Here is an 11,220-nt window from a genome sequence, read left to right on the forward strand (position 1 = left end):
ATATTACATATTTTATGAAAAAAATTTTAGCTACAATATATTATAAAACGTGAACTTCAACTGAAACTTATCGTAGTCTTACAAGTCTATAAACTTTAATCTCACTAATTCTAATAGTTATAACGTTCTTTCCGCGATTCTTGAATTTATTCGCAAGAGGAACATACGCGCAAATTCTGCTTACAAAAAAATTGCAAATTAATTGACTATCGTATGACTTTTAGCCAATCAACTTGTACATTTTTCGTAAAAACGAATTCTGCGCACACGTTTAGCTTGCGAATGAATTCAAAAATCAGGTTCCCTGGAAGCCCGAATGAGAACCGGCCGTAAATACCGCGCGGGATTCGTCCGTTCGGAGTCGCGGGCGCGCGACGGGACGCGTTTGCGAACGCGCCGGACCGGCGGGCGACGGCGCGATTGGCCGGCGCGTTTCCCACGCTCGCCATTGGCCGATTTCGCGCAACGCTCCCGATAACGTTCCGCCAGCTGTTGGTGTTACGTTTGTTTGAAATCAAACGGCAACCGTGGCCCGTTGGTTGCCGAGTGCGCCCGATCTCCCGCAATTCCCCCCTGGCCATGCACTGCCGGTTGTAGCCGTAGGAGCGACCGGGGGCATCAACGTTTCGTCGCGGCACGCGGAGAGACCGGGACGGACACGCACACGCGAGCGCGCGCCGTTGTTTGTCGGCGGACCAGGTTTTTTTTTCACTATCCTCACCCGGTGTTTCGTCCCGGCGGCGAAGAAGTCTTCCCCCCGCCTCCTCCCCCCCTAGTCCGAGGATTACGCACGTCGACGTTGTGTCTCATCTTCGATTGATTTTCCTCCGCGCGTAGAAGAGGGTACCCGTCGTCGCGAGAGCCACGGCGACAATGGCCACGATCAGGATACACCAGGAGGATCAGGAGAACCGCATCACCGCCGACCTGCGCGGCCGCGGCAAGGAGAACCTCGCCGCCGCCGCGGCGAGCGCACAGGCGCAAGTGCACCAGAAACGCGCCGTCCTCGGGGTCCTGCACAACAATTGCCCACGGAACGGGACGAAGTCTGTACGTAGAGCTCATTTCCTTCTTCCTCGTCGCTCTCGCTTTTGTCCGCCGCCGAAACGGCGATCGGCATCGCGAGTCACGTTGCCGCGCGGCGCACGTTGTCGAACCGTGCCGCGTTCGCGCCTTTGGGTTCCCGAAAGAATTCGTCCCTCGTTGCGAGAGAGCGTAGATAAATTAAGATCGATATCGAAGACCTACAGAGATTTATAATTCGTAATTTTGATAAGGACTTATTTTCCTCGGACGAGTTTCAAATTTCTTTGCTGTGGTTCTTCGCGGAGATTAACCCTTAAACACTTGAGCAGCTTTGTACTTGTGCAAAGCGATGACTTTCTATGCTCCGTGTGCGCTCTGCGCTCTGCCCTTATGAAGTTCGAACCTGAAAACGCGCGGCTTTGCACGTCCGTAAAGAACCTTCTCTGGCCTTTCTTTCCTTTCTGGATAGGAAGGCTCAGAAAGTTATTTATTAAAAAAATAGACAAATGCTTGTTAAATTAGCCTCTTACTACGGTTTAATTTAGTATGCAGTTGATTATTATTTTGATTTGCAAAGTTGAGTGTTAAAACTCATGTGTATTATGGAGTTTTCACAGTCTTTCTCTTTTAACAGGAGATTTACAAAGATGAGAAGTATAACAAGGCAAAAGCATTTATACCCACGCAACCCGAGCCCTTTAAAATTTATGAGGAGAACTTGTACAAGAAGGAGGAACCAGCCTTCGAGATTTATGAGGATAAATTGGATAAAGAGACGTCTGTCGCGCTTAGGCACTCGAAGGAGAAGAAAGAGGTGAAGGCTGTGCAAGAGACAACCGCAAAGTTCGACAGAGAACAGCCGAGATTAGAAATACGCACTGCAGACAGCACCTCTACTTACGTATTTTGTAGTAAGATCGAAGAAGTCTGTCCGAATAAGCAGGATGATGTCTTATCGAAGGACAGCCCCATGTCTGTGGGCATGTCATTGGAGAAGTCCCTCACATATAGCAGTTCCTCCAATGATGAGTATAGAACCAGAAGGGAATGCAATAAAGAATTAAGAACTAGTTTCTTTGATGTAGACGAATACAGGGCCGATATATACAATTATTTACGAGTATCAGAGGTATACACTTATTTCCATTCTACATTAATTTGCATAAATTAATATGAAGTGAATAAAATGTTTTTGCGCAACGTTTACCATGCCTGGTTCTCAATTAGCCCGTTACTATTCGTGGATTTCCAACAGAGCTTTATACATCCATTTTTAAAATTAAATTATATTAAGTAAATTAAATTAATTCAATTAACGAGATTTAATTGTGCAATATTAATATTGCTTGAAATTTTGCATTATGAAAAAAGTAATGTTAATCCTATGCGAGAAAAAAATCGAAAGTTTCTGTTGTTTATTTCAATATTAAAAAAAAATTATTTTTTTTTAGTCAATGCATAGACCAAAGCCTGGTTACATGAAGAAACAGCCTGATATTACGTATTCAATGAGGTCTATATTGATAGATTGGTTGGTGGAGGTAGCTGAAGAATATCGATTACAAGATGAGACGCTTTACTTGGCTATTTCGTATATCGATCGCTTTTTGTCGTATATGAGCGTTGTAAGATCCAAGTTACAACTCGTTGGAACTGCCGCTATGTTTATCGCGGCGTGAGTTTACTTTTTGAGAAATCTCTGACACAAATTTTATTAATAATAAACTGCCCGATATTTCAATTTTTGTATATGTTTTTAACAGGAAATACGAGGAGATTTATCCGCCCGATGTAGGAGAATTTGTATATATCACAGATGATACGTATTCCAAGAACCAAGTGATAAAAATGGAGAACTTGATATTGAGGGTTTTGTCGTTCGATCTAACTGTACCGACGCATTACACATTCCTTTTGGAGTACTGTATCAGCTACAACTTGTCGGATAAGATTAAATTTTTGGCGATGGTAAGTTTTAATAGATATAGATCTATTATCCACATCTGGATCCTCGAAAGTCTAATTTTCGATTTTTCTTTTCTTTCTCTTCTCTGTTTTTTAACTATTAATATGTTTCACGTATTGTTTCAGTACTTGTGCGAGTTGTCGATGCTCGAAGGAGATCCATACTTACAGTATTTGCCCAGTCATTTAGCTGCGTCCGCGGTAGCACTAGCACGACATACGTTACATGAAGAAATCTGGCCACACGAACTGGAACTGTCAACGGGATACGACTTGAAAACTCTTAAGGAATGTATTGCATATCTGAGCAGAACCTTCTCCAATGCTCCAAACACCCAGCAAACAGCAATACAGGAGAAGTACAGAAGCAGCAAGTAAGTAGAAATATTAAAAATTATACATGTAGTATAAATAAAAAACGATATATATATAATAAACGATATATAAATTATATGACACGTAATTGTGTGACATGATCTAATAACATAATATTATAATTATATGCCTGAACATGTATATTTTTATAAAACGTATATTTTTTCTTTTCTTATCGCGTAATCTTGCAGAGAAATTACATTTTTCTTGTAGATTTTAATGAAACAATTTTTCCGTAGATACGGTCATGTATCCTTGCTGTTGCCTCGTAGTACCGAGGCAGTATCGTGCGAGGATGAAGATGAAGAGGAAAGCGCTTAGTAAAGATATTGTCAGACAGACACAGGATTAAAATAACTTTTTTTCTGTGTTTAAATTGGTAATTGAATAACGAACCTCCCATAACAGCCTGTACACTGAAAATGAAGGAGGGGATCAGGACAAGACTGACCTGCCATTCCTACAAAATGGAAGGAAAGCGTACGATTTATTTCTTTCTGTTAACTCATTGCACTCTGGTCAGTACATTTTGTACAAGAGCAAAATGGTACCTGACTCTCCTACCTTCATCGCACATTATCTTGTATCATCGTCTTCATACTCCTTAAGTCATGGCTTAACGAAAATTTTAATAGTTATTTTAGAGTTTCGTCATATCAAATACATGAAACTCTAGCAAGAGAAAGGAAGAGAGCGAGATAATACATTATCTAGAAATTGTATTTTTATAAGTACTTTTTAGAGGATTGTTAAAACAACAAACGCTTTTGTCGCGATACATGCAAACGGCTAAAAATTCGATTGCAAGTAAACCGCCCCAATAATAAGATTCGATAAGCAAAGCGATTTTGTATTTATTATTATCGTTTTACCGTTAGGTGCACCACCGATTAACGATAAAAACGACGATATTCTATTTGGGATGATATTTCCGCGAAATTAATTTGCAATTATTTCGATCAATTTTTCAGTCCTTGTACAGTTATTTATTTACAACATTCTAGGTACCATAATATCAAATGCGTAGTTTGTTTTATTAGAAATAAGGTATCTTTTATATATATATATATCCCTGTATTACATTATATACAAGAATATTAGATTATACGCTGTGCAAGATTACATTGTCAATTCTCACTTGGCACAAATCGTTTTTGAATTTCTCTACAAGAACCATACGTGCTATTTTTTTTCCAATCATTCATAATGCATGAATGTAATCGCACACTTGCAGTAATTGATATAGTTTCGGTGATACGTACGTTTTCGACCGTATTGACATGCAATATTGCACAGCACAATTACCGCATTTTAACACGACGCAAAATACCTAGGTGTTCATCAAATTTAACATGCATGAAAGTATGTTCATATGAAATTTTAAATACAGATATAAAAAAATGTTATGGAATCGTATACCATTACATATTCAGTTCTATGTCAATTGTAAATTATATCGTCTGCTCCTCAGTTTACTATAGCTGGCGTGTGGATTAGAATTTACCGGAGATTACTGTTGATGAACTGAAAAGATGTAAGTGGCTTCTGAGATAGGTCAAGATACAGAATAAAATTTGTTGCAGCTTCCTCACGTATATACGTACACAGACATCGAAAATTACGAATAACGTAAAAAAAATGTTATTGAAGTTCGAAAGATATATCGTTTCGTAAGAATAAAACTAAATTTCGAAAAGTAGTCCCATTTGGAAAGTTCTAGTTTTAAACCAAGATTTCTCTCCAATGGAATTCGAAAGTTTAAAACGTGATATATGTTTTTTATACTATATTTTCATATATGTATGTGACAACAGTGCGTTCTATACCACGTTAAAATATAAAATATTCAGAGCCGTATTAATATAAACATTCGGATTTGACGTAACGCAAAATCGTTGTATTAAACGTTTCCGTAGTGAGTTTATAGACGAAAGCATGACTAATATAACAATTGTAAATAATAACAAAAATTCATTCTTTTTGCGGAAGTCTTGGAAGGAATAAAGAGGAAGAATGAAACACTGGCACAACAATAATTTTTTTTCTCCACTTTTATACTAAAAATGCTTCAACAGAACCCAAAAATGTATCCATAGAGCAACGTTGTTTCTCGGAATACTATGTCTTCCGCCACTTCTAAGAATCTCAATAGCTATATACATCGTGTATTATATAGTTATATTTTTCTTGTGTCATATACTTTTCCTTTTCTTTATTTATTAGTATTAATTTTTACTCATTCCAATCCGTTTTTTAGTCGATATTCTATTAGTTAATTTCTTACAAGTCATATTCTCGTTTTTTTCCTGTTTCAAATATTGGAAAATGATCAGATCCATACAATGATCGTATCCTCTTTTTGACGATACTTTATCAATCCATTTAATATTTCTGATACAAAGATTAGATCCAAATTTGACGATCTGTATTCTCCTTCCTTCATTTTTAATTTAGTGTCTACCATGTATAGATCATTTTATCTTCCAGTTCCTCCAATAGAATTTTCCCCATTTACATATGTATTTGTACAATTCCAAATTGTGTTATGAGAGTTAAAATCACAGTAATTATTAGCGAGTATCCATCTCTTTCTATTTGATATAACTTATTCCAAATTCTTCAATGCGTGCATGCAAATTCAATACATTTTTCCTTATCTAATTTAACCTGAATTGTAACGTCCCCCTTACGCGAAGTGTAGTTAACAAATAAAATATTCGGAGCCGTTTCGACATAATACAAAATTGTTGTATCAAACGTTTCCATGAGTTTATAGACGGAAGCATGATCAATATAACAATTGTAAATAACACCAAAAATTCATTTTTTTTACGAAAGTCTTGGGAGGAATACTTTATGTGAAGGAATATAAAGAAGAATGAAACAGCAATAACTTTTTTTTTCTCCACTTTTGTATTAAAAATGCTTCAACAGTACCCAAAAATTTATTCATAGAGCAACGTGCGTTTCTCGGAAAAGAATTCAACCAACCTCTCTGTCGGCACATATAAACGTAACAAGTAGTATAAAATGAAGCAATGAAAAATTGATAATAATTAGTGTTCGAGAGCGAGAGCAATTATCAATATACTTATGATTAGACCTTATAGCACAGGTATAATGAGGCGCCACATTCTACTCATCGTCAACGGCGAGTATAGGAAAGGTTTGGTACGCATAATTTCTTTTTTATATTTTTTTTTTGTATCACTGGTATGTTGAAGAGTTTCTATGCTTGATCTGGAATAGGAGATATGATATGATTAGATGATTGACACGAAGAACAGGGATTACATTTGGAGCCACAAGGTGCAGGATTATCTAGGCAGTTATCGGTCAGAAATGTCGTTAGTGTGTTGTTGCATACTGTAAACGCACGAACGATTGATTTTTTTTCCATTACGTCGCAATTAATGTAATTCTACTGTTGTTTACACTCATTGGGATCATCGCCTTGTTTGCCACCTGCAGGCGCGTTAGGGGGAGAGGAAGCCTCTTCTTCCTCGTCCTCATCATCATCATCGTCATCATCTCCTTCCTCGTCATCTTCATAATCCTCGTCTTCGTCTTCTAAGCCTTCACCTGAAATTAAATCTGTCTTATGAGGAAAACTATTCGAAAATACACCCCAAATGTTCTGATTATAAGTAGATACATTTTGAAATTAATATGTGATTCTTTATCGATCTTACGTGCCGCGCGTTTGTAGGTTTTTTTAACGTTGAATAAACATGTTGCGTCACATTCGTCATTACACGATAGGAAATTAGAATAATATTCATGGTCGTTACCTGTGTAGTAGAGTACGGCTCTAGGAACTATGCGTTCTCTAATGTAATGGCCTAATTCGAAATCGCTGGTTAGTAGAGCTTGAGTCTCATCATCCATATCGGCTTCCGAGTCTTCTGGCACTAAAGATGTTTACACCAAAATTAAATTACGAATCAAGTATGTCGACTTGTAATTTTACTATATTATACACGGAGAATTAAAAAGTACGTGAAATATTAATTACCAATTGGTGGACTGAAGAAATTAAAGAAGGAATCATTTTGAACCGTTTTCGTCACGGTACGCATGGATCCTCGTGATTTATGCTTCTGATTCTTCTTAATAGTTTTTATCGTAACGTTCTTGCCCTTCTTCCAATCGATCACGCAGCCCTACGAAAAAAATTCTCTTTTTAGTATCATAATTACTTATATACTTAATTAATAAAAACTTAATTAGATCAAGTAAAAGCTTTACTTTGCATTTGTATATCTCTGGCCCTTCAAAACTGAACGGATCGTTCTTTTCTGGAGTACATTTCATGATATATTCTTTAGTGAGCACTGAATTAGAGAAATATTCGTTGGGCGTGAAATAGAACTCGAGAACAAATCCCTGAAAAAAAAAAAGGAATATTAACTTGAATCAAGCTTCTTCTCTAATTATTAATTATATTACTTCGTTCTGTAGCTCACCATTGGATTCGATGGCAGAAATTTTACTTTAATATCATGTAGATGCTTCAAGATCGGCTCGTCATGTTCCTGAACCATTTCGGATAGTGTACTTACATTCTTAAATATTGTTAGCCAAAAATCTGGGATGCCTTTAATATCATCCTCATTCTCCGTCGCTCTAAAATCATATTACACAAATTAATTTGCAGTAATTAATTGCACGTCTAAAATAAATCTAATTTTTCTTAATTTCTTATATAAGCAGGTACATAATAATTAAAAAAAAAAAAAAAAACATACTCATCCTTTATCTCTACAGTATCCTCGATCTTTGCCTTCTCCTTCATGTAATTGTTTAGCGTTTCTTCTTCATCATCGCTTTCCCAAGCGCATTGTTCATCGGTTGGCTCATAAGTGCCCGATATTATGTCACTCCGCTTCTGGTACAGGGGAGCGCACATTTTGTAGTATTCACATTCCAAGGCATGGACCTCCTCGTAAAATTTAGCCTCGATATTAGTAGTGACAAGCTGCAGTTGTTTCAGTGCCTTGACCCTGCGTTTGACGGGAGCAGGAAGAGACTGCATTTGCTAAAAACGCAATTTATACACTTGTGAAACTTCACAGTCAAACGCGACAAGTTAATAATTTATATTTTATCCAGCTTCTTTGAAGTTTCTTTTTCATATTTTTTTTAACTTTAATAATTAGTTATTGATTGAGAGTTACAGATTGCAAGTTATTGGTTTACATGAATCGGCGATAAGAAAAACATTTATATGAAATTTGACTCAAATCAGCAAACTATGGATGACATTCACAACTCGAGATGCGTAACAAACATGATGTATCATTCGGTCAAAAATGGTCGGTTAAATGGGATGTGAAAGCAAACAAGCGTTAAGGAAAGCATGCAATTCAGAAAAAAAAACTTGCAATACCACTGTAAAATAACGCGCGCGCGCGAGCGCGTTTGATAAGATCCAATTTATATAAATTCGAAGATATGTGTGTACGTAAAGTTCGCCGAATGAAGACGGGAAATAATATTGCAATACCTCTAATCCTGGTACAGTAATACCACCACCTCGAAGAGCAGCTAACACATCATTGCTACGTAAAATTTTGCGATGGTTATCGTCTTCGTCTTCGACGGATTCTGTACCGCTCGTATTGGCGGCGCGTTCCGGATCGGTTGTCATATTTACTACAATTCAAATGCGTCGCTATCAATTCTCTACCTTTAGCCGAGGCTATCTGTATTAATCTAAGAGCTCGCTAATCGTCCCTCTTCAATCGGCTCGAATTTTAACTCCGCTTTAGCTCGATCACTGAAGCAGTGCTACATTTATGCAAAATGTATATTGCTAGGTATATATATGAATAAAAAGAACAGACAAGAGAGACTAATTTTAGGACCAGGTCTCTAATACTTAATTTTTCGCAACGTAATTCAAGAATGAATAGATAAAGAAGCGTATAAGTAGTTTGATTATTAAATACATATATAATGAAAGCAGAAAAAAATCTATCTCTAAGTAACATAAATTCTTGACAGTCACAAGGGGGAATTTAACGAAAGAAAAAAAAATGTTTTACATTCTCAGTAGGAACAAGTCATCTCATGTAATTTAATTAAGGGACAGAATCCTTGGTGAAAAAGACTGTTTTTTAACAACTCAACTACAAGGTAGATACTAGGGGTCTGTTTTCTATTGCTGAACTGACCTAGGCGCTAGTTCTGCAGCAATAGAAAACAGACCCCCCTGTTTCGGGGGTGATAAACTTTAAGATCGGTTAAATCTCTCAGACACGGAGGGTGCAACGTGATGCTTGCAGAGCGTGTTAGAATTGTGTGCACCGGACTTACACCGGAGAGACGAGATTGCGTGAGAAATTACGGAGCTTCGGTGCAGTAGTAACGCAAAACGACGCGCCAATCACGCGGGACACGAGACGCACGTCGAGGGAGAGTTCGCGAGTCGCGTACGGTGCCGCGGGTTAGGAATTGCGCTTCAAATTCCGCGATTCCCTCGACCGTGCGAGTCGGTCCTGACGTCGGTCCTCTTCGAGGGGAAGGTTATTTCCCCTTTTTGGAGAATCGCGGTCGCGAGGAGCGAGAGCGTCGGCGAGGAGCGAGACGGGCGACGGCGCGCGCGGAATGACATTGAGAGGACGAGGGTTAAAGGCGCCGGGATTCGCGCCCTCGCGACGCTCCGCTTCGCTCGCGGCGGGGAACTCGGACGGGAGGAAGGAATATACGGGAGGGTACGGGGCACGTGGCGCGGAGATGACGGAACCGTGTGGAACGCCGGATGCGAAGCGACGAGAGACGTGAAAGAGAGGATGGGACGTGGGGGGGAACAAAGCGCGCGCGCGAGAATCACGTCACGGCGACGTGGTGCGGCGAGTCGTATCCTGGCGCCGCGCGCCCTGGGGCCCCACGGCGCCAGGCGCGGATTCCGGATTCTCTGTCGGGTCGTACCTTGATGGAATCACACGGAGTCGGGATCAGCACGCGAGAAGAGAGCGAGAGTGTGAGAGAGAGGTGAAAACCAAACCTGACGAAAACCAGGGAACGAACAACAGAGCACGACGAACCGGTCGCTGCCTCTTGACGGTTGGGCCGCGGGTAAATGCGCGACACACGAAGAGGGATGAGAGAGAACGGCGGTTGCGAATCGCGACCAATCGCGATCTCTCGACCGGCTCTCGACAGTCTCGACCCGGTCGAAGCGCGGGAATCGCCGCGATAGTCGATACGCGTTCGACGTTCTCGCGGCTGCGAAGTGCTGCGCTTTCTGGCACTCGAAATTGAAACGGTACAATTTTGTATGTTCATTAATTTTTGTGCAGATTAACTTTAATCTCGGTTCTTTATCTTTTTAACTTACTTTTTATCTTTTTCTAATTTTAAAAATTATTCATTCGTTAAAAACAGATGTTGAAGAAAAAGGAATAAGGAAAGAGTACAAAAGTACAATATTATAAAGATTAATTAAATCTTTCATTAAGAATATTGGAAAAGAGAAAAATAATTGAAGCATATATTACAAGAATTAGAAATTAAAAATATTAAAAAGCATTAAGCAAAACGTTTGAAACAAGAGAAACACCGCACTCAATCGGAAAATACAAAAAAACATCGAGAAATATCGAGTAAAATATATTTTTTCTTCGAAACTTTTGTAATTTTCAAGAAGACATATTTTTAAATAAATAAAAGATCGAGATCGGCCGATCGCTCGATCGATCTGGACAAAAGATGCGAAACCGTTTCTCTCGCACGGTTACGTCGCGACGTCGCCATTGGCCCGGAAAAATCACGTCTTCCAATAAAAGCGATCGAAGCCTAGAGACTTCGGAATTCGAATTCGCCGTCCGGTGCGCGACGTCCATGTCCATG

The 11,220-nt window shown here is 39.1% G+C and overlaps 2 protein-coding genes across 5 annotated transcripts; one reads left to right on the top strand and one right to left on the bottom strand.

Annotated features, from left to right (window-relative positions):
* Positions 1-443: 443 nt before the first annotated feature.
* Positions 444-5,385, top strand: Cyca (cyclin A). 2 transcript variants are annotated; one of them, XM_071708831.1, is made up of 7 exons: positions 444-699; positions 838-1,050; positions 1,661-2,155; positions 2,478-2,701; positions 2,790-2,994; positions 3,118-3,365; positions 3,606-5,385. In XM_071708831.1, the coding sequence occupies exons 2-7, from the start codon at positions 874-876 to the stop codon at positions 3,685-3,687; spliced, it is 1,431 nt and encodes a 476-aa protein (XP_071564932.1). In that variant the 5' UTR covers positions 444-699; positions 838-873; the 3' UTR covers positions 3,688-5,385. The 2 variants fall into 2 exon arrangements, with proteins under 2 accessions (XP_071564932.1, XP_071564931.1); XM_071708830.1 differs by having other exon boundaries at positions 445-1,050.
* An 871-nt stretch (positions 5,386-6,256) lies between these two features.
* Positions 6,257-10,524, bottom strand: Nap1 (Nucleosome assembly protein 1). 3 transcript variants are annotated; one of them, XM_071708835.1, is made up of 8 exons: positions 10,376-10,524; positions 8,873-9,021; positions 8,115-8,404; positions 7,833-7,992; positions 7,615-7,752; positions 7,382-7,529; positions 7,158-7,277; positions 6,257-6,948 (listed from the first exon to the last, which is right to left on the bottom strand). In XM_071708835.1, exons 2-8 carry the CDS (start codon positions 9,014-9,016, stop codon positions 6,788-6,790), a joined length of 1,161 nt encoding a protein of 386 aa, XP_071564936.1. In that variant the 5' UTR covers positions 9,017-9,021; positions 10,376-10,524; the 3' UTR covers positions 6,257-6,787. The 3 variants fall into 3 exon arrangements, with proteins under 3 accessions (XP_071564936.1, XP_071564935.1, XP_071564937.1); XM_071708834.1 differs by having other exon boundaries at positions 10,300-10,477; XM_071708836.1 differs by lacking the exon at positions 10,376-10,524 and adding an exon at positions 9,685-10,214.
* Between the last annotated feature and the right edge of the window lie 696 nt (positions 10,525-11,220).

This window comes from Temnothorax nylanderi, unplaced genomic scaffold (assembly GCF_030848795.1).
Source record: "Temnothorax nylanderi isolate EJ_2023f unplaced genomic scaffold, tnyl_v1.0 TNYL_tig0072_pilon, whole genome shotgun sequence".
In the NCBI taxonomy this organism is placed as follows: Eukaryota; Metazoa; Arthropoda; class Insecta; order Hymenoptera; family Formicidae; genus Temnothorax; species Temnothorax nylanderi.

Excerpts from the sequence above, each read along its gene's own strand:
- Nap1 (XM_071708835.1), bottom strand. The coding sequence starts at position 9,016 with ATGACAACCGATCCGGAACGCGCCGCCAATACGAGCGGTACAGAATCC. Across the intron at positions 7,753-7,832 it reads TTCTGCCATCGAATCCAATG|GGATTTGTTCTCGAGTTCTA; the intron begins GTGAGCTACAGA and ends TTTTTTTTTCAG. Across the intron at positions 7,278-7,381 it reads TTTCTTCAGTCCACCAATTG|TGCCAGAAGACTCGGAAGCC; the intron begins GTAATTAATATT and ends AAACATCTTTAG.
- Cyca (XM_071708831.1), top strand. The coding sequence starts at position 874 with ATGGCCACGATCAGGATACACCAGGAGGATCAGGAGAACCGCATCACC. Across the intron at positions 2,156-2,477 it reads ATTATTTACGAGTATCAGAG|TCAATGCATAGACCAAAGCC; the intron begins GTATACACTTAT and ends ATTTTTTTTTAG. Across the intron at positions 2,995-3,117 it reads AGATTAAATTTTTGGCGATG|TACTTGTGCGAGTTGTCGAT; the intron begins GTAAGTTTTAAT and ends GTATTGTTTCAG.